The sequence below is a fragment of the Sceloporus undulatus genome, chromosome 2, assembly GCF_019175285.1.
Source record: "Sceloporus undulatus isolate JIND9_A2432 ecotype Alabama chromosome 2, SceUnd_v1.1, whole genome shotgun sequence".
Lineage (NCBI taxonomy): Eukaryota > Metazoa > Chordata > Lepidosauria > Squamata > Phrynosomatidae > Sceloporus > Sceloporus undulatus.
The window spans coordinates 197,779,859-197,802,531 of NC_056523.1; the positions used below are offsets into that span (position 1 = coordinate 197,779,859).

The 22,673-nt window shown below is 41.1% G+C and overlaps 1 protein-coding gene across 2 annotated transcripts in view; it reads right to left on the reverse strand.

The window, feature by feature from the left end:
* Positions 1-22,673, reverse strand: part of PRKCSH (protein kinase C substrate 80K-H) — a 57,524-nt gene that overhangs the window by 17,060 nt on the left and 17,791 nt on the right. For both annotated transcript variants that reach the window (XM_042451366.1, XM_042451365.1), the window contains exons 10-12: positions 20,044-20,130; positions 16,021-16,182; positions 12,981-13,077 (exon numbers count right to left, since the gene is read on the reverse strand). In XM_042451366.1, the coding sequence (XP_042307300.1) occupies positions 12,981-13,077; positions 16,021-16,182; positions 20,044-20,130 (346 nt within the window). The remainder of the gene's footprint in view (positions 1-12,980; positions 13,078-16,020; positions 16,183-20,043; positions 20,131-22,673) is intronic.

Genomic DNA, 22,673 nt, shown 5'->3' on the forward strand with positions numbered 1-22,673 from the left:
GACTGATGTTGGCTTTTTAAAATAACATTCCAAGCTATGCTCTGTCCCTTGATGGTGGCAGTCTATGCCTTCATAATAGCCAAATGAACCCAATGAAAGCAATTCTGAATATTCCATGTGGTCCTACAACTACAGGTCCATCTTGCAAATGGTCCACCTTGGTTACATGATCCAATGCAGCAGTTGGAAGACAGGGTGGAAGGTCCACCCTCACTCTATTTTCAGGTCAGACCTCACTATTTGTGCATCTGGCCCCATCATTTGTGCAAAGTGCTGTTCTGGTCACTTCTTAATGAAAATTTAGGCAAAGCCTCCTTGAAATGTAACAGAGAATATCCTGGGGGGTTCTGGAGGCATTATCTTGTTTCTTTTGCTAAAATAAAGTTGATTTGGGAATGAAGAGATGTGTCTGAAGGAAGTCAAGGGGCTGTACAGAAGATTCTTAGGTCACAAGCAGCACACTTTGAACTCTGATCTTAGGTGAATCTAGACCAGGATTAGGGAAGCTCTAGCCCCTGGACCCATCCCTATCTGTAAGTGTCCCAGCTAAATCTCTCTCTCCCCAAAGCTCTACCTCCTCCAAAACTATCTCCACCATTATTTTCAATCAATGATCTAAAGTAACAGAAAGGATTCCACCATTCATTAAAGCTCCTGCCCAGGATCCTCCTTAAGTGGGCAAGACCATGGGACAAGAAAAGCAGCCCAAGCTAAGGCATCCCTGCTCTTCTAGCCAGACAGAGCTTTATAGCATGCGGGGGAGGGGGTAGTTGCCAGGGAAGCCCTGCAAGTAGCCGAGGTAGTTTTTGGTGGGTTTTTCGGGCTAAGTGGCCATGTTCTAGGACTGCCATTAGTAACAAACAATATACATGCAAATCACTCCTGCCTTTCCAGGTCACACAATATATATAGCCAAGTCCTTACCAGGCAAACATTCTCTGAAGATGCCAGCCACAGATGCTGGTGAAACATCGCTAGAACATGGCCACTTAGCCCGAAAAACCCACAAAAAACTATGGATGCCGGCCATGAAAGCCTTCGACTTCACATAGCCGAGATAGCTTCCTCACTGAAGCCTTGGCTGGAACAACTCCAAGTCAGCATTTCAACTGGGGGCAGATGACATCTGCAAATAAGTGTGATGCTACCTCCCATCATTCCTCCAATCCACTGAAAACCTGGTAGGCAGTGAAGAGGAGATCCAGCACTCCCACCAACAAAGGTTTCCCTTCCCAATGAAAACTTTGGCAGTCACCTTCTACCAGTTGTGGCTTTTGCTTTCATGTAAACTTACAACTTAGCAACTCCAAAAAGATTCAACTGAAGTCCAAGAAACTAAAGGACAGGAATCATTAAAGGTAGCCACAGAAGGCTGAAGCCTACACACAGAACATTCATTAAAGGTGGAGATATTAAAGCCACTTCTTTCTAATAACTGAATGGGCATTTGTAAGAAACTTCCTTCTGTCTATTAAACTAGCGGGCAGTTTAAATGCTGCTTGCTATGGTTGGACTTCTTGGTTGTTTAACTTCCATATCAACCCTCCAATGCAGTTGTGCATCTTCAGCATGACTGGATCATTTTCATTTCAGAAAAAGTGTATTCCACTAATGGGGAAAAGACTTGCTGGATCCAGATCCCCATCTTTCAATTTAGAATAAAATGTATACCATAAAAGTTACTCCAGTGTTTCAAGTGTGAGTGTTGTTTACATGGCTTGGAATAATAAGAATAATGCAAAGGGATCTTGTAGCACCTTTGAGACTAACTGAAAGAAAGAAGTTGGTAGGATGAGCTTTCATAGACTTGAGCCTACCTCCTCAGAAGCAATTTAGTATGGTTTTCTGGAAGAATTCACCAGTTTTGTGATGTTAATCTGGCATACACTACACCCCAGTTGGTATCAAGGGAAGCAGCAGGTTATGCAGTAATCGAGCTGTGAGCCAGTGACCAAGGTAGCAAACACTTTTAATTCCCACACTTCCGGAGTCATAGAGACAGAGCTCAGGAGTTCATAATGGAAAATCTGCTATGGAATCACTGAAACCTCCAAAGACCACATGCAGGAAACCAGAATAGTGATAACAGCTCTCCAGAATATATCATTTCTTTTTTCACTAACTGAAAACTTGCATGCCAGCCATGTAATCCCAAAAAACAGAAGCTAAATATTTCCTTTTAGATCCAATAAACTAGCCAAGAGGGAGTTTTTTTTTCCAAATAATCTTTTATACAGCTGCCTTCCATACATAAATCAAGTTTTCTTGAGGATCATAAAACATTTCAAGAAAAGCAGGACTTGCAGTTTAAGCACACTGAACCTCAGTACTCAGTACTCCAAAATGCAACTGGCCCTATCTTATCTGGGAAGGCTCTGAGTTTGCAAGACCAAAGATGGTCTGTTGATGGCCAGGGCTCTTGGAGGTCTCTCAGGAGAGTCACTGTAAGCTGAAGCTGAACCGGCCCAGGTTCCCAGGTTCCCTGATTCCCTCATTCTTCCCGTGGCCCCATCTTAGAGATGGTTGAGGATCAACAGAGGGATATCAGGGTTTTTAGTTTTAATTGCTGTTTTTATCCTTGATATTATATTTTTAATATGTTATACTATTTAATACTGTCTTAAGGGGGGGAGGGATAAAGTGTTTTTAATTGTCATATTTTATATTTTACTGTTGTTAACCGCCCGGATTGGTTTGCCAGAGGGCGGTATACAAATAAATATTATTATTATTATTATTATTATTAAGCCAACTTGATAGCAGAGACCCTTAGATAATGTGACTATGTCAGGGGCGATATGGCTGCTATCTTTTCACACAGCAGGGAATACCTCTAGACAAATATAATATGAAATCTTCCTTGAGGGGAAAAAGCCAATGCTTTTTCCTTCTTCAGAGCTATTGATTTATGTATATGTAAATACTACACATAATCCCTAGTTTAGTTAAACATATGAGAACAACCTAGATTCCATACAGGATAGCATCCCTAGCACAATGAAACAGATGGATTCTTCAAATTAAGATACATACACAATACTAGAGGAAGGAAAGCAGTGTACTAGATAATTTTTTTGGATAAAGGAGATGGTAGAGATGGTAGGCAGGTATCAGTCCACATATATATGGATAGAATCAAACCATTCAATTTTGTTATTTTGTTCCAGTTTAGATTCAGCATTCAATGATTCTAATTTGGCTCCATTCAGATGGATAAAAGGTTTGATAACTGGCTCAGTTCTGGCTCATGTGAAAAAAATATAAATAATCATGTTACACTGCTGATTTGCTTATGTAATGAGGCAATTAATAGCTTTGGGATATTGTATGCTAATATTATGCATAATAGACAGAAAAGCCTTAAACACATATCGACAGTTGGAACATAGCAGGGAGCGAAATGGGAAACATAAAAAGTATTAATCCTGGCTCATCACTTGATGCAATATGGGGGGAAATGATGAGTTTATATAATTATACATGCATGTACACAAAACTCTCGAAGCCATTCTCTTGCTCAGTCCCATACCATCTACTTCCCATTAACCCATGCCTCAGATTTTTCTGGTTTATTGGAGATGTGACCCATTTCAGAGCCTGGACAATTGGAGGCTGGTACATTCTGTCCTGTATCAGACTACAGAAAACCTGTCTGTAAGGAAACTCTCTTTGACAAACAACTTGACCTTCAAGGTGTAAATTTCAAAGAAAGTGCTTGCGGAGCTATTCTAACAGCTACCAAGTGTGACTATGTGCAAGAGAATGGGGAGGCTCTCTACCATGGCGAGCAACACTGGCCCATGTTGGATGCAACCTTTCTTCACTTATTAAGCCAAGTAATGCATAAGCCTTGTGCCTGGGCACACTGCCTCTTCTCAATAGACTACAAATACAGTGGGCTTGCCATCCATGGATCTGAGCATCTGTGGATGGCAAGCCCCACTGTTTTCATGGAGGTGCGTGCATGTGGCTGCACTAGGGGCCACCTGCACATCACACCACCATTGAGGATAAATGTGACTTGAGGCACCATGTTGTTTTTTCTTATCCGCATCGGAGGCGTGGGGGTGCAGAATGAATTCCCCTGTGGACACTTTAAGAACTTGCTAGGTTATTTACACATAACTTCCTGTTATGTACCAGGAAGCTACAGTTGCCAGATCACTGACGATGTTGAGCACATCAGAAAGCAAGGTTTAAAACCATGGTTTGAAGTTGGTTTCACAACCTGGTTGCCATAGTTTTCTGGATTAGACACAACAGGAAGTAATGATTAATTAACCCAGGAAGTCTTCAATCACAGCACGTTAAGAAGGAAGTAACGAAGGGGTGGCGTGGGTGGGCACAAAGCTTATGCACAGATCTCTCCTTATTAAACCAATTAGGTATTTTGTCTGAACTCAGCCAACATCATCTTCTCCTTCCTCCGCCAAGCTGTTTATCTTCAGCCTTGCCAGTAAATAGCAATCTCACAGCATCTCAGCTGTTCTTGCCTAAACAAACACAAAATGTATGAAAATTATCTTAGACTTTGAGCTTAGGAGCTCACAATCCAGGCTGATCAAAATCAGCAGTGCACCACTACATATGTTGTGGTGAAACCTTTTCGGTCTGCATCTTTGTTCAATTCTAAGTTAAAAGTCCAACCATAATGGCAACCCAAACCTACAAACAATTGTTTGGGTTCTATTTTGATTTAGGATTTCAAAAAAATAAAGTACAAAAGTATGAATAAGCCAACTCTTGTTTCTGATTCTGTTTTGATTCGCACTTGTATCAAGCTCAAGTATGCTCTGCTCTCCCTTCCCTAAATAGCTGGAATAAATGAAAAATAGAACACATCAATTTCAGTATCTCTTGCAAAACAGAATTCTAGCAAAACAGGATACCTCTATGTGTTCACACACACACACACACTCCATTCAAAAATAGTATGTTTTGATGGCTCTCAGTGGGTCCTAAGGAGAATGCCAGAAATGCAGGCAGTCCTTTTAACCTGTATGAGCCACTTTCAACAGCTAGCCTTGCATTATTGATCGCTTTTCTCTTCCTGAACATTAAAGATCTGAAAAATGGCGTTAATTGCTCTGCAGTGCTAATGGAAGTGATCTATTCAGGTGGCACATGTTCCCAGAACACAAAGTGCAGACATGCTTAAGGCTCCAAATTCATTTTATTATAGCTATAAAACAGCTGTTTGCTGTATTTGGTACATTCTAACAAACTCTGTTCTAAGGGATCGACAAACCCTGTCTGGAAACAGGATGCATTTTGGAAGATCTGCTGAACAAAGGCTGTTCATCCATTTGGGTGGTTGTGTTTAAGTGCCACTCCTTCCCCAAATTTGGGGAAGAGAAAACTAATTGCCTTCCAAAGTATATAAGAGATGCCAACTCGCTATTTTCACTAAGACATCCGGGAATAGTGAATCCACACATCCCATGGCTCCTAAATACCTTGTTCATGCTGCCATAACTCAAATATGAAGTAATGAGAACTGCTTGATTCAGAGTCTCAGAGAGCCAACTGAATTCAGAAGAAAAGGAGAAATGTAGGTGTGCTATTGCTATACAAATCTTGTTCTGTGACATTTATCTGGAGGGGAATATTTAGCACACACCTCACAAGTGTTATATCTGGATCTCAGGTAGCACTCACAGCTTCTTTGTCCTTCCCATGGAAATGATTCAACTTTTTAGCTTACAGTTAGCTTACAGTTGTAAACTGCTTAGACACTGTTAGTTCAGTATGAAGCGGTATATAAATGAAGCTGTTTATTTGTTTGTTTTCCCATTTTGTTTCTCTTGCTAACAAGAGCTGAAATGGACAAATAATATCTCAAGGTATTTCACCCCCACTTTCAAAGTCTCAAGGCAACTCACAGAAATCAATAAAGAATGCAAATATAGACTAACAACAACGACAACAAAAATCTACTTGATTCAACACAATAAAAGTAAATGAGAACCTGAACACTTTTTTACACACGTTACAAGTGGCAGCAGTGCATTACTAGAAACAAAGGCCTTTCAGCACATCCAGAACACAGTGAGGGGGAAATAATGTGGGACTTTGGAACTAACTCCATGGTAGACGTCATACTGAAAAGAAGTTTAACTACGATTTCATCTGATGTAGTAAAACACAAACATCACTGAGAGGTGGACCGCAAAGCCACAGAGGGTGTGGATAACACAATCACTCTCCACTCATGTTATTGCCGCCCACCACACCACTCTGTGATACATGTATTTGAATTAAGGACCCCCAGCATCCTTCATTCAAATACATATCAGTAGTCTTAAACTGACCCAAAAAACCCACCGTGAACTCACACCTGACCCCAACCTGGGCTAAGAGCAATGTTGACTGCTAATTTCACTAGAGCTACTTCACCTTTCAGCATCCTGTCCCTTGCCTATGGTCATCCCAGTTTGAGTGCCAACCCACTGCAAGTGGCAGCCTTCCAAAATAAGCCCAAGAAGGAGGTGGCTCTTCTCAGTACACAGAAGAAAGTTGTGATTGGGCAGAGTCAACCTACCAGGCCTAGCTATTCTCCACTGCTGATGCTTACTCTCTCATTTGCTAGCGTCTGATAGATGGAAGAGGCTAAATGGGGACTGTGCAACCTTTTTTCTGGTCAAGGATCATACAGTGGTACCTCGGGATACGAAATACCCAGGTTACGAAATTTTCGGGATACGAAAAAATCCCATAGGGAATTATTGTTTCGGGTTACGAATGTTTTTTCGGGTTACGAAAAAACTTTTGGTGCTTTTTTCGGCTTTTTCGCACGGAATCGCGGCTTTTCCCCATTAGCGCCTATGGCAATTCGGCTTACGAAGGCTTTTCGGGTTACGAAAGCGGCCGCGTTACGAATTAATTTCGTAACCCGAGGCACCACTGTATTCCCTCATCTGGTGGGGTCTTCATGTTGGCAGGAACAATGTTAAAAGGGAGCAGGCTGCTGGTCTTCTTCCTCCAACCTTCCACTCATTCTCATTCAATCTTGCCCAATGGGCTTCCTGGGAATGGGTAGGCCACTCTTACTAGAAGTCTGAATCAATCACTTAAAGAGGGCTTCTGAAATTTGGCTAGGGGATTGCCTGAACTTAGGTCAAGGGCTGCTTACAGTCTTAGGGACACAGTTCGCCAACCTCTGGGCCAGCAATTTTCATTCAAGAGGATATTTCTACTGCTCCTCTGGGGACAGTGGTTGCCATCAAGATAAGCCCTACTTTGCAGGAAGTAGCAAACAGCTACATCCTTTTCAGGCAAGATCAGTGCTCCATGCCCTTCTGAGAGCCTTTGTGGCTGAAGAGCGGGGTATAAATACTCAAAATAAAATAAATAAATAAATAATAAATAAATTCACCCTGAAAGATGCTAAATGCCACTAAATTCTCCCACGAGCAGACACCTTCTGCTCCCACAGTTGATGCCTTTGCATGTCTCATGGAGAATGATAGATGGTGCAAGAAAAAAAACAGCAAATAGGGTACAAAATAATAGGGAGCTGGGGATGTTTAGCCTGAAGAAAAGAAGATTAAGAGGTGATATGATAGCCCTGTTTAAATATTTGAAGGGACGTCATATTGAGGAGGGAACAAGCTTGTTTTCTGCTGCTCCAGAGAACAGGACCTGGAACAACGGTTGCAAACTGCAGGAAAAGAGATTCCACCTAAACATTAGGAGGAACTTCCTGACAGTAAGGGCTGTTTGACAGTGGAACACACTCCCTCGGAGGGTAGTGGAGTCTCCTTCCTTGTAGGTCTTTAAGCAGAGGCTGGATGGCCATCTGTCAGGGATGCTTTGATTTGGATTTCCTGCATGACAGGGGGTTGGATTGGATGGCCCTTGTGGTCTCTTCCAACTCTATGATTCTATGATAATAACAAGGTGGAGAAGAAGCCTCAGTCCTACTCCATTCCTTACCTTGTGCGACATTGCAGACATTTTGAATTTAAAAATGTCTATCAGGCTTTCTAAAACAACCTAACCCTCACAGCTGGTAACCATTTGGAGGAAAAAAGAATAAGAACTGTGCAAACAAAGCATGCTGGTTAAGCACGCAGCACAGAAACGAGATGGTTAGATCTTTAGCAAGGCCCTAGGTTAAGCACCAACTCCAGAAGTAGAGGAATAAGTCCACAACTCAAGGTGATTTAACTACATAACAAGTTGGCACATTCTCATCTAAGCTATCATCTAGCATAAGTGTACAGGCCAAGCTCCTGGAGACACACTGAAAAGGAACATGCAAAACAGATTAGCTACACTTAGCACCACCAGTAAACCTGTAACTTCGACTCTGTAATACAGAACCAGCTCCAAGGCAGGGCTGGGAAAAAAAGGGTTTTGGGCTCTTCTAAACTCCAAAAAACCTACCATTTTTATTGTTGTTGCTTAAAGCAGTTTTTTCTCTATTAATATTTTAATGGAAAAAATGAGTCCTGCTTATTATATTAATACTGTGAAACATTTTGTTTTAGAAAGCCTGATAGACATGTTTTAACCCTTTCTAACATTAGCAATCCAAAGCTATTATACTTTGATAAAATTTACATCTTTCAATGAAGCATCAATTTTTTTTAGTTTATTATTCCTATTAAATCTGAGCATATGCAGACTATATATAATAAAACATACAAAGAACTCTTGGAGATAAATGAAAATAAGAATAAGTTAATGTTAATCATTAGTCTTACTTTTTATTTATTAGGAGTATAGGACTATACCAATAAAGGACTAAATCAAAATATTAAGTAGCAAAATGCAGTTCAGATGTTGTAGCCATTAGGCTTAAATAAATAAATAAATAATGAAGAGATGCCAATAAACTGTTCAAGTGTTTAAATCCAGGCAATCATTGTTGTTCCAGTAAGAGGGATTGAAAATACTGTAGTAGTAACTCAGAATTTAACATACATAAATGAATGGTCAGTTTAAAAAATCAGTATTTTTTAAAAAGTTATTTGGTTAAAACCAACTTGGTTAAAATCAGCCAACGCTGCTCCAAAGTGAACATATAGTGGCATTTTTCAGAGACAGACTACCACTTTGTTGTTATATGCCTTCAAGTCAGTTCTTCAACTTTTGGTGACCCTATCATTATGTATTCTTGGCAAGGTTTATTCAGAGAAGAGTTGCCACTACCCTCCTCTAAGGCTAAGTGTGTGTGACATGTTATCACCGAGTGAGTTTTCATGGCTGAATGGTAATTCAAAACCTGGTCTCCTGGAGTCCTAGTTCAATACTCAACCAAACCAAGCTGGCTCTCAAACTGACACTGCCTACAAGTTAATAACGATAATTTTTATACAGCTGTAAGAACTTGTCACTTACACAGGAATATAATAGCTTTCAAATGAGATGAGAAATAGGCTTCTTTCCCAGAGCTTCCTTTAAACACCTTAGAACCCACATCAATGTTTCTGCCAAGCACATGACTGAAGCTTTTAGTCTAAGCAACTGAATTAAATCAAACCCAGTTTCCAATTCCATATGTTTATTAAAGAAAGTAAGGAGGAGGTGAGAACTAGTCAGTAAAGTTGTCTAGGGAAAAATGCACTTCTGTAGGGGCTGGTCAGAGAGAGAAATTCAAACTGGACAGTCAGTAGCATGGAATGGCCTGCTGAGGTGATTCCAGAAATTGACCTAATTAACATTAAAACAGAGTGATGGCAAGGGAGAGTTAGCCTGGATGTGTAGAAATACGGATGTCAGTATCTAAAGCTATCGGGCATGCCAAACCCTTTTCTGCATTGGGAGACATTTCCTAGCAGGAACCAGGGAAAGTAGGACTTATCACACGTATACAGGAACTGGAAATGGCATTGTGGATTTTGTGACTTAAATGGTGCTACTTATGCTAAACCATTTGATAAACACTGAGGTACTCACTGGAGGCATCAACACACCTGAAGCTATGTGAAGCTGTGTAATGGCAAAACTGTAAATATGCATAAACTTTTTAACATTACTCCCTCAATGTCCTCTCTTCCAAGCTTAGTCATTCTCATGTTTGCTCTCTCACACACGTATTCTTCTGGCCAATATTCCTGGCAAGAATACCTCAAGCACAGATCGATACGCAAAGAGTAATAAAGATATCTGACTGTTTAGAGGTCGACTAGGCCAGCTCTGCTTTAATGCATTCAGCAAAGGCCTGGCCAAAATCTGAGCATGGTTCCAGGAGATGCTTATTCCCAGCAGCAACAATCCAAGTACAGCATTAAAATGATGATCCTCTGCTCTTCAGAGACCTTACTTTGGCAAGGTGCTTCTGCTGTGGCTTACCCGTCAGGACACACTTGTTTTGCACGAACACCCAGAACCAGGCTGACCACTTCCAGGAGATGGGCAGTTTATGCAAGAGCATCACCACTCACAGTAGGCTGATGGATGAAGGCTCCTTGTTTTATCTTTTTGCTAGGATACAGAAACTGGCTTCAAGACAGAAAGGAGCAAACACTGGCCATTACATCTGCTGCAAATTTGTTAAGTACGGAGATTATTAGCTCTACAAGAACCAGCTTCAAGTGGAAGTATACCTTCAAACAGCCTTTTCAGCCAGAGATGGAAAAATATATGACTCTCCAGATAGTGCTGAACTGCAACCCCACCATCTTTTACCACTGGTTTTGCTGCCTAGGGCTGACAAGATCTGCAATGCATCAACAACATCTGGAGGGCCATCCATTCTCCACCCCTGCTTTAAGATCATAAGCACACAGGGATTACTACCAAGTGCACAAAGGTAGTCCCAATGGGCCACTGAAAAAAGCTAATCAACCCAGCACTGGGTGCAGCCCAAATATTCAAAAGCAGTGAAGCAGAGCCATCATGCCACACAAGCAGCTTCCTTTGCCAGACTAGTGCCCCAGGCCAATGCCCATCACAAAAGACTCCAAGGGCATTTGCATGTTATTTGCTGTGGGACAGAACATTTCTTTGTAAAACTGTATTAAAACAGGACAGGAGGAGATTCAGCAGGAAATGCTCATCACGCAGTTGGTGAAAGCACAGCTAGGAGGTTCATGAAAACAAAGTGAAACAAGTAGAAGCCATAGGATGGGCTAAGAATGTTCTTGGCAAAGTAAAGCCAAGGTACATACATGTGCACATGCATCTTCCTTACTCAACACTGTCCTTCACCAAATCATTCCCATTCTCCCATAAGGCACAGTAAGGTTTCCTCCCAGACTCTTACCATAGTTGAGAATAAGAACCATTATCAGGCTTTAAGTTATATGCAATCTTTCTATTTTATATGGTTTTAAGTTATAACATGTCTCGCCAGGTCTACTGACTGTAAATAAAGATTGAACTGAATGATCAGGCCTCATTTCACACAAGGTCTGAGTTAAACACTTTTCCTGCAAGGTTAGTCACCTGCAGTACCACAACTCAGAGTTACTACTTTTTTCATTACCACCTCTTGCAAATGCTTTGGGATTATGACACACTGCATGAATTCAACTAAACCACTATATCTTTAGCCTTCAGCCAAAGCAATTTATAACTAGACAGAGAGACAGAAGGTAGCTCCCCATAGCTGTGGACTCAAATGTAATTAAGGGCTTCTTTTCCTGACAACCGCATCTAAGTCGTTGCTCAGTCCCCCATCTTGCAAAAAAACAATCTAAGCAGCTTTGCTTTGTTCAGAATCTGCTCAAAGAAAATGAGGAGGCCTATTTTCTTACAGACATAAACAGCTCCCCTTTTCAGCCATGTGCTAAAAGCAGCAGCTCATCTCCTCTTATAGCAAATAGCTTTTGTTTTGTGGCTTGATAGCACATTTGCTGTGCTTTAAGCTCATAAGCCTCTTTATGACATTTATTTGAACAGGAAGAAAGGAAAAGTTACTGGGGTTTTACCAGCAATGGATGAACTCTACTGGGGGAGTGGTGAAGGTCTCTAAACACTCCAATCCCAGTAAATATCTTCAACTAAAGAGGCCCGAAAATAAGAGTTGCGTTTAAATGCATTCATGAAAGGAGTAGCAACAGTAAAACAAAAATTAAATGCTAAGACTAGACAAGACAAGACTTAAAAACACAGGAAAATGGTACAGCACATTTATATGTATGCAGTTATTTTCCCTGATTATTACCACCTTTATCTTAAAATGCAAAGATTTTAGCCCTTGCAGCTAAGACTTGGTGGGAAGTGTGTGAGCTATGCCTGCTAATAACTCAGAAGAAGTGTGGATGAATCAAAGCAGTGGTTGGAAGTGGGTCTTCAGCATTCTGGAAGACCCCATGAACTATGCAAAACTGCACAAGTAACAAAATTTTGAAAAGAGAGGGATTCAATTTGCCTAATTTATACAAGTTATAGACTTCAAATTTTCTTGTGGCAGAATTTGGGATGCTTGGGTGCAGAATTTTAATTTATTTACCTTAGGTTTCTGACAGCCCTGGCCAAACTTTGTCTAACCTTCAAGCAGCAAATTATAGTTGCCAATATTGCTTCTAGTGCCTCCTTCCCAGCTGAGTTCAGACAGAACACTGAAGAATATTAGATGTCCAAGAGAATGGCTGCACAGGAAAATTGATATCACGTGCCCCTCTTTGTTGCCTCCAATTAGCAGGCCCCATTCACTTCTCTGTGCTCCTTTACATCAAGGCTGACATCGATTGCAAAGCGTACAAGCAGCAAAAAAGCACACATCAAGGTGGCCCAAGAAAAAGCTGCCAGTGCTGCCAAAGAGGCCCACCTAGTGGCAAGGCTGCTGAAAACAAGGCATTTCCATAACAGCTTAGGGAGGATCTTTCTTCCTGACTCCTAGAGGGATCTTCAACTACCTTTAGCTTTACAAGCGAGGAAACAAGATTGTCTTCTTCTCTCACAATCATGCTATTTACTGCTTCTGCTGCTAAAACAAAGAGGGCTCCCTCTTTTCCACAGAGTAAACCCAGACACAGCCATGGAATCCCTTTCCATTTGAAAGGCTGCTTTTAAAATGAACAACCTACCATCAATCAGAGCCTGAGTAGTTTCATCATAAGGAGGCATCTTTTCCAGTTCTTCTTCTGCCACCTTGGTATCAGACGGTGGCTTGGATGGTGGGACCTGCAGAAACATCAATGAAGCAGACTATCATTGTCACTATAATCTCAAAACTGTTTCCATTCACATCCAAAGCAAGAGAAGAAGGAACCACATCCGTAGGAGGAGGAGAATAGGGAGAAATATGTGCTAGTATCATGACTGATACTAAGTAAAGATCAGTTCAAATTCTACGTCCTCCATGTAAACATTCATGTTTTGGAAAACATGTGGCATGAAGCCTTTAAATACTGTTGTCCACACATATGGGAAACTCTTTATGTGACCCTATCATGGGTTTTTCTTGGGAACTTTTGTTCAGAGGAAGTTTGCTGTTGCTCCAAGGCTGAGAAAGTGTTGACTTGCTCAAAGTCACCCAGTCAGTTTCCATGGCCAAGTGGAGGATCAAATTCTGGTCTCCCATAGTTTTAATACAATGCCCAAAACACTATAATATGCTGGTTTGTTCTAATGTAAATACCAGTATTTAAAACTTCCCATAACTATTTTGCAAGCAGATGCTTATAGTTTTCTTGATCTATCCAAAACGGAGCTCTTGCTTTAAATGATTTTCAAATCTGCAAGAGTGGAGGATTCTGCATTTACTGTATAAAATCTTGATTTTTGCACACACAACATTATGCAAGTGAAACAAATTAAAACCTACTTTTACTTCATGTATATCAGAAAGAAGACAGCTGTGAAAGATTATACCAGTACTGTCTGTTAGAAACTTGGGAAAACTTGTGGGATATTCTGAGTCTTTAGAGATGAAGGGCGGGGTATAAATACCGCAAATAATAAATAAATGTAACAGTCATAGAGATTTGTGTAATAGTCAGATATGCCCAAAGGACAAACAAAACCTGCACTGAAGAGCCTGAGTTCTCTTCTTATCTGCTGCTTAACATTAAACAGAAACCTAGGTCCTATTTATTAGTTAAGATTTAATATCCCACCATACTGTAAACTCAGGGCAATAAATAAATACCCAATTGAATGTACTGATCCAAGTCCCTTGAAGAACTAACAAAAATTATTACAACAACAGCCAAAATCCACAAAACAGTGATACCTTTCTTGTGCCAATCAAAATGCACAAAATACATAACACAAAGATCTACTGGCTTCTTCATCAAGCAAATGTGTTAAAATCATACAAGAGAGGACAAAATATAACAATGTTAAGAGTCACAGGCCTACATTTTGCCAGATGTTGTTCTCAGTTTAAAATGGTATGGAGGGATATACAGGCAGACAGAAACCATTCCTTTTGGCCATGTGGGCTTTGGGAGATAGAAAATAAAAGTTAAACTCTTTTAGCAACACAAAAGACACTTTCTTTGAGATTCAGGTTGCCTCAAAGGAAGTCTCTCTTGTGATGTTAATGGAGTTTAGATTTTATTTCCTGGACTTTAAGACTGTGTATTCCAAAATAAGTCTTTAGACAATTTTGATATGGAATGGTCTATAGTATACAAATTTTTGAAAGAGAAATGGGGGATGACAGCAGCACCAGAACCTTAAAATATCTAAGCGATTTATATGGATGGACAGAATGATGGAAGAAAGGGGATGATGGAAGATGAATACTGATGTATTTGGGTATAAGCATAAATAATAATATGGTATTGATTTGAGGAAAATAAGTAGAGGTAGAAGAACAAATGAGTCAAATTTAGAATATTTAAGCAAAGTCAAAGGATAATTGAAATAAGTGCTTAAAGGAAAGAAGTTAGAACCAGTGGTAGATATGTGCTTAGGGGTGAGGGTAAAGTATGTTGTTGAGGGTGAACGTATGTAGAGAAGGAGTATGAGAATGTGGGGGAAGGGTTTGAAGAGAAGGAGAACGTGAAAAAATAGAAGGGAGGGTAAGGAAGGAAAAAAACTTAGAAAGAATGAGTTTGGGTAAGACAGAGTGAAGGGAATTAGAAGAAGATGGTACAGGGGAATGGAAGGAAGGGGATATGAAGACCAATGACGGAATGCAAGCTGAGTTCACTGGAAGATTAATTAGTAAGTAATGTTAGCTAGAACAGAGTTAGAGTAATGGGGAATAATTATTGTATGTTTATCAAATGCTTATGGAATGTTTAAAAAATGTTGATTATATTTGTGGTGATGTATGATTGATAATATTTTAAATGTTCAATAAGAAAGGAAAATGCAAAAAAGAAAAAAAGAAAGAAAGAAAGAAAAGAAAAGAAAAAAGACTTCCAGAGCATACAGGGACAAAAGGAATGGTCTCTGCCTATATGGATATCCCTCCATCTTAACTGAGAACAACATATTGACAAAATGTAGACCTGTGAATCATATATTCCCCTCCTGTATGATTGTTAATACCGTGGCCTGATGAAGAAACCAATGGAGTTTTAAAAGCCTGTATCATTTATTTTGTGCAGTTTGGTTGTTCTAATAAAGGTATTGCAGTTTTCTGAACTTTGGATATTATTGTACTTTGCTGTATGGCCAACATGGCTACTTTTGGATATGTTTCTAAAAATAATTACATTAGTGAAACCAGAAGGATTAAACTGTAGGGGAGGGATGTCAGAATTTTAGAACAGAAAAGACAATTCTGCTTCCCAAAAAGAATAACCTGTCCAATAAAGGAAGAGAAGATTTGGATGGCCCATTTGCACAACAGGAGAAGCCAAACCCAGGCTCACTGTGGCTTTCAGATAGATACAGGAAAAGGTCCCTTTTGGAATTTACAAATGCAGAATTCTATACAGATTCATTTTTGGAAGGAGAAGCTTCTAGCTTTGCTAGCTGTACAGGTATGGTTTGAATACATATTAATGGTCAGAGAAATGTCTCTTTTGGAAGCAAAAGACTCCTGAGGGAGACATTACACTGGCTGTCATCTTCCTGAGGCACATGACTTTGCATACAGAATTTAAATTAGGCGGGAGAGGCAATGAACCAACTGGCATATTTTAGCTGTACACCTCAGTTTAGTACCTTCATTTCCTCATCAATGCTGTCTTCATCAGGTTCTTCATCTTCATCATCATCTTCTTCATAGTCCTCTTCAGGAGGTAACTGGTCCAACTGGGCATCAGACTGATTATCTGGCTCCTCCTCAACTGGACCCTTTGATGGAGGCTGTATATCAGCCAAGCTCTAGAGAGGGAAGACTGAGTTCAGCCCAATCTGTACCTGCTCATGTTCCCTACCAACTGGCAAACAGAGGCATATTGCCAGTATTACTGGAAGTAATACATAGATATTATGGCTAGTAGAATGCTACCTTTAAAAATTAAGCACACACCATATGGGCATCACTAGTTTGGTGTTGGTATGTGGGAGGTAAGCAGAGGTCTACAGGAGCTCCTGCAACCACAAATGTCAGGGGAAACGTAGTGTGTATCAAGATCGTTTTGAAGAGCTCAGTAACAAAGAACCATCCCATATCCTTCTTTTCTGTGTCTTTCAGAAGTAAGATCTTTTGTCCTTGAATATTTCAAAGACGAGCCAGATGAATGAAGACAGTCCCCCTCACATTGCCAATTTCACATGAATCAACATTTAGGAAAATACACAAGTGACAGATTTATTACACAGGCATGACATGGAAAGGAGTATGTTTCTTCTGGAGGATGAGTAAGCTAAAGATATTGCTATAAAAAATTTTTCAGCAACTGCTGAATGAATATATCTTTAGGCCTCTGGGATCTTTGGTGAGCAGGTAACAATATACTGAAATTTCATTTTGTTAGTAACAAAGATCCTCACAGCTGGGGTTCAATGAAAATGAAAGCTAATGCTTATTGACATTAATGCTTTGATCACATGTCCTCAAGTAAAGAGGAGAAAATAAGCAAACTCAATAGTACTCAATGCTGACCTACAGCACAAACAAACTAGTAAACAAGACTTCATGGTTCTCGCCACCATTTCTCTTTCACAGTTACTTTAACTTCAAGAGTCATGGGGGGGGTGTATTTTGAACACAATTTAGATTACGGACTTCACAAGACGCACTTCAGTGCTGTTCAGATGAATAACCATCAAGCAATTTCATATTATACATCAGTAAATTTGTGCTGGTGCCAATCAGGAATACATAACAAAGTAACTAGGACCTGTGTCCACAATTACTACAGGATCAGAAAGGATGCCTGAACTCAAATGTTCAAAGCCTTAACTAGAGTCCAAGGGATCCTCTCTCAAACTATTTTCTCTGCAGTGATTTCTACTTATGTTCCAAAATCCATGACTCTACTCAAGTGGCAATATATAACTAGTCAAGTAAGATTGACATTATCAAGTCAGAGGAGAGAGCAATCATGTATGTACTGGACCCTTGCCCTTCCTGGCTCATTAAGAGGAAGAGGACTTGCTGCGTGAGTAAGAGAACTGATAAATGCCTCTTTACGACAATGCAGGGATCAAACATGCCTGAAGACAGCTGTAGTAAGACTTCTGAAAAAATCCCTGGATCTTACTATACTAGATAACTATAGTCTAGTCTCCAACCTTCCATTTTGGGCAAGGTACTGGAGCGTGTGCTGGCTTCTCAACTCCAGAGGTTCCTGGATGAGGCGGATCATCTATAGATCCATTTCAGTCTGGATTCAGAGCTGGTTATGGGACAGAGGACGTATAGGGTTAGGAAAGTGCTTGCTTTACGCCCATGCGGAACAGGCCTAAGGTTCTCTGTCCCATAACCAGCTCTGAATCCAGACTGAAATGGATCTATAGATGATCCGCCTCATCTAGGAACCTCTGGAGTTGAGAAGCCAGCACATGCTCCAGTACCTTGCCCAAAAATGGAAGGTTGGAGACTTGACATAGTTATCTAGTATAGTAAGATCCCGGGAAGGTTTTTTCAGAAGTCTTACTACAGCTGTCTTCAGGCATGTTTGATCCCTGCATTGTCGTAAAGAGGCATTTATCAGTTCTCTTACTCATGCAGCAAGTCCACTCCTCTAATGAGCCAGGAAGGGCAAGGGTCCAGTACATACATGATTGCTCTCTCCTCTGACTTGATAATGTCAATCTTACTTGACTAGTTATATATTGCCACTTGAGTAGAGTGGCACGCCCCTAACCCTAGTACGTCCTGGGGACGTACAAAATGGTGGGCGCCGCCATCTTGACGTAGTAGACGCTCAGCGTCCGCATGTTGCATGGGGCTAATGACGTCGTGAGTGTGCCATTGGTGCCTTGCGGCGTCATTAGCGCACCGCAAGAAGAAGCGCCATTTTGGCGCTTCTTTTTTGCGGCGCCGGGGAGCCTCACGGTTTGGCCGCTGGGGCTCCTCGGCACTGCTAATGGCGGTGGCGTCAGACCGCCACTTTCAGGCGGTCTGTAATGCGCTTTAGTCACTTTGGTGGATGACCTGCACAAGTAACTAGATGAGGAAGTGTGTTCCTGTTGGTTCTGCTGGATCTCTCAATGGCTTCTGATAACCTTCTGAGTCACCTCTCTGGGATGGGGCTTGAAGGTACTATCTATAGTGGCTTCATTTTTTTTCTTGGCGGAACACTCTTAGAGGGTTGTGCTAAGGGATTCCTGCTTGACTCCTTGGCCTTTGGCCTATAGGGTCACTCAGGGTTCAGTCTTGTCCCCTATGATATTTAAGATCTGAATGAAGCCATTGGGAGAGTTTTGAGGTCTAGTGTCACGAGTATGTTTATGATATATCACTCCTTTCCACCTAATTCCATGGAAGTTGTTCCTGTGTTAAAATGGTGCATGGCAGCTGTAATGGACTGGATGAGGGCAAATAAATTGAAGCTTAATCCAAACAAGACAGATCTGGGAATAGGGATCCAAAACAAGTTAAATGGGGTTACTCTCCCCCTGAAAATACAGGGGTTTTGGGGTGCTCCTGGATTTAGCTCTGAGACTGGAAGCCCAGGTTTCAGCAGTGACCAGGAGTGCCTCTGCACAGTTAAGCCCAATGCATCAACTGCGTCTATTCCTGGAGAGTCAGATATGGCCACAGTGGTGCATGTCTTGGCCACATCCCATCTGGATTACTCTAATGCACTCTACATGGGGCTGCCTTTGAAAAGTGTTCACAAACCTCTGTTGGCCAAAAAGCTGCAGCCTGGTTACATGGAGGACATAGCTCCCTTGTTGTAACAGCTCCAATGGCTGCTGGTCCATTTCTAGGCATAATTCAAAGTGCTGGTTTTGATGTATAAAGCCTAATAATAATAATAATAATAATAATAATAATAATTAGGCTTGGGTCCACATTATTTGAAGGACTATGGTGGGGTACAGACCGCCAAATAGTACGTATACAATACGTACTAGGGTTAGGAAGGGGCGGTGCTTCCGCACCCCCCTAACCCTAGTACGTATTGAATACGTACAAGATGGCGGCGCCCTGTTCATACGGGCGCCGCCATCTTTATGTATTGGATGCTGAGCGTCCGTACGTGTCGCAGCCTTTATGACGTAGCGAGTGCGCCCCTGGCGCCTCGCTACGTCACAAACGCGACTCAAAAAGAAGCTCCATTTTGGAGCTTCTTTTTCAGTCCGTGCGGGAGCCGCGCCGTCTGAAGGCTCCGGCTCCCCCGCGGACCTACCGGCGGTGGCGGCAGACCGCCGCAAAGCGGCAGTCTGTACCCCGCCATAGTCTCCCTTTATGAGCCTATGAAAGATCTAAGAATATCTGCAGAGATCTTTCTTTCTGTCCCAGTATAACTCTTATATTTACCCTATTTTGTGTACTGCTTTTAATTTATATTGTTTTAAATATAGTGTTAGCTACCTTAAGTCCCATTATCAAGAGAAAGGCAGGATAAAAATGAATAAAATAAATAAATAAAAATAAATTATTTGGGGGGGTGTGTTTATTCCCACAAATAAATGGCTTTTCCCCTACTATGATACTTAGCTGTGTTATTTGAAAAGCAACCTCTCGTTAATTTCACTCAGCACTTAAGATGTCAAATCAATAGTCCAGATGGGATCATTTGAGCTATTTGGTGCTGTGGTAAAGACAGACAAGACTAGTACACTGACCTCTGCTTTGTACTTCTCCTTGATTGCAGACCAAACTATGTTCTGGAAACTGTCCATGTCCACCTGCAAGGAGTTGCCCAGCAAAGTCTGAAAGAACAAGAGACACATTTTAATTCTCATCATTTCATATGTTCTAAACTGTACTTTAAATTAAGTATCAATCTGCTGTATCAGTCAATCTGACCTTTTTCCACTCCCCCCATTACAGCTGGAAATTTGGGAAGATAAGAGAGTGTCAAACCAGCCAGATTGCACAAATACATTGGTGCTAAGGATAAAAAAAAGAGCCCTGTCAGATGAGAGCAGGTGACATCCTGATTCCAGCAATAATTGGTCAGACACTTCTACTGAGCCTCTACGCTGGATGTAATGCAAGACAAACTGTGACCTCTTTGTATTCCTGTATGGGATAAACCAAGCCATGTAACATAGCTGATACATCAGGATTCAGAACCTGCTCTGCTGTTAGTGTGAGAAGACAAGAAAGCAAGATTAAGCAGTGGGAAAATGGAGCAATGTCCTAGAAACAAAGTCAGTCATCTGAATATGTTCTGGAGAAAGTGAATGATTGCACTTCCCAGTCTCCACATGGTGGACACATGAGCCCCACCAAAAACTGCTTTGCTTTCTATGATCAAGGCAAGATGCCTGCCTAAGCTATGTATTAGCACTATGTAGCTAATACATACTGCAAATTATAATGCTTCATTGGGTTTTTAAGTAGTGGGGTTGCTAACAACCTTATACTTGGAACTGTTCAATTGTGATAATTTAATTGTGTGCATTCAGTTAAAAATTCATTAAGATGGGCAATCCATGGAAACCTCCTACTTATGTTGCATTTTTTGTGGACTGCTCATCTGGCTTTCAGGGGTTTTGTACATTACTGCTTCAGTTTTGCATTTTATATAAATTTGTTTATATTTTAATTGTTTTTATTTATTCCCATAAGTTTCTGTGAGGAATTTTATGATGTAAAGGCAACATAAATGATAATAAAGTAAACTAAGATAGCCTTCATCTGCCCCAAGTTGCCCCCCCCCCCCCCCGCAGATGTATAGGACTTACAACTACTTTGATCCATAATTGGCATAGCTACTAATTATGCTGGGGATGATGGCAGCAGCAGGGGTGGATTCTAGAAGTGATGTTTGGCAGGCAATAGTAGTCCTAACGTCTGGAGGGCCCCAGGTTGGAGAAAGCAGAGCTACTAAAATGTCCACTTATTTTTCACTGAATTCAAATAGCAGCTCTGTGCCTTCCTTCGTGATTACATTGCTACAATAAGGAAATTAAAAAACAAACAAATAACCTCTGAGGAAAGAAGAGAAAGAAAGCCATGGTCCTCCTTGTTGTTTGCATCCCCATACCTGAAGATTCCTCATAGTTGTCAGAGACAACTATAAATCAAGGATGGGGAACATGTGGCCCTCTGGGTATTGTTGGACAGCAATTCCCATCAGCCCTTATCACTGACTATGCTGGGCTGTCCTTCACCATCTGGAAAGCCGCTCAAGTGTCATGTACCTGTGTTATACAGCTATCCTCTTCCAAATTGTCTAACTGTGCAATTCCATAGGATCAAGCAGGAATAGAACAGGAATTCTGCATTGTCATTACTACGGCTCACCGACCAGCAAGAACCACCTGAGGAAATACAATGATGCTTCCACCTGGTGGACCCCTTTATTTATTTATTTTAAAGCCACTCTTGTATTGCAATCAGAAAGGACCACATGGCCTCACTTGTTCTGAAAAACAACCACAAGGATGCACTCCAACTGAATTAAATATTGACATGACACATTCCGATTGTTATTATTCACAGTAAGATTTAGATCTGTAATTGCACTACAAAGGCGTGCCAAGCTTACATGCAAACTGTTGAAGACATAAAATGGGGAAGAGGACTGGAGTGAACAACAAAACCCAATCTGTAATTGGTAAAGGAAGAGTCCTTCAAAGAGCACCCCCTCCTTGCCAACTGTCATCTTCTGACCTGGAGGGAGTGAAAGGACAGGCCCAACACCTGAAGAAGAAGAGCCCTCCCTCCAATCCATCTGCCTTGGTCCAGGCCTCAGAGGGAGAGAAGAAGTGCTGGACCTGATCCCCTTCCCCACCACCATTCCCTTCTCCTTTTGTGTCTTGTCTTTTTAGATAATAAGCCTGAGGGCAGGGAACCGTCTAATTAAAATAATAATTGTAAGCCGCTCTGAGAGCCTTTAGGGCTGAAGGGTGGGGTATAAATAAAGTAAACAAACAAACAAACAAATGGTTGCTTATGTTGCTCCTTTGGAAAAAAGCGTAAATCCTGAAACAATTCAGATTTGTAGAGAATTGCTCCATCAGAATACAGGAAGACAAAGCAGAACTAAGGGAAGAGTGGGGCTGCCCCACGTAAAGCTCCTACCAGTCAAACAGGGGTTGTGCCAAAACTAGGGAAGTCACCTCCTGTCTAATATATTCACCCAAGCCTGAACTTTTCTGAGGTTATACAGACAGACCTCAGATTCTTTAGCCACAGATTCAACCATCCATGGCTTGAAAAGAAATCCAAAGAGCAAACTTTGATTTTGCCATTTTATACAATGGACACCATTTTATTATGTCATTGTATTTAATGGGGCGTG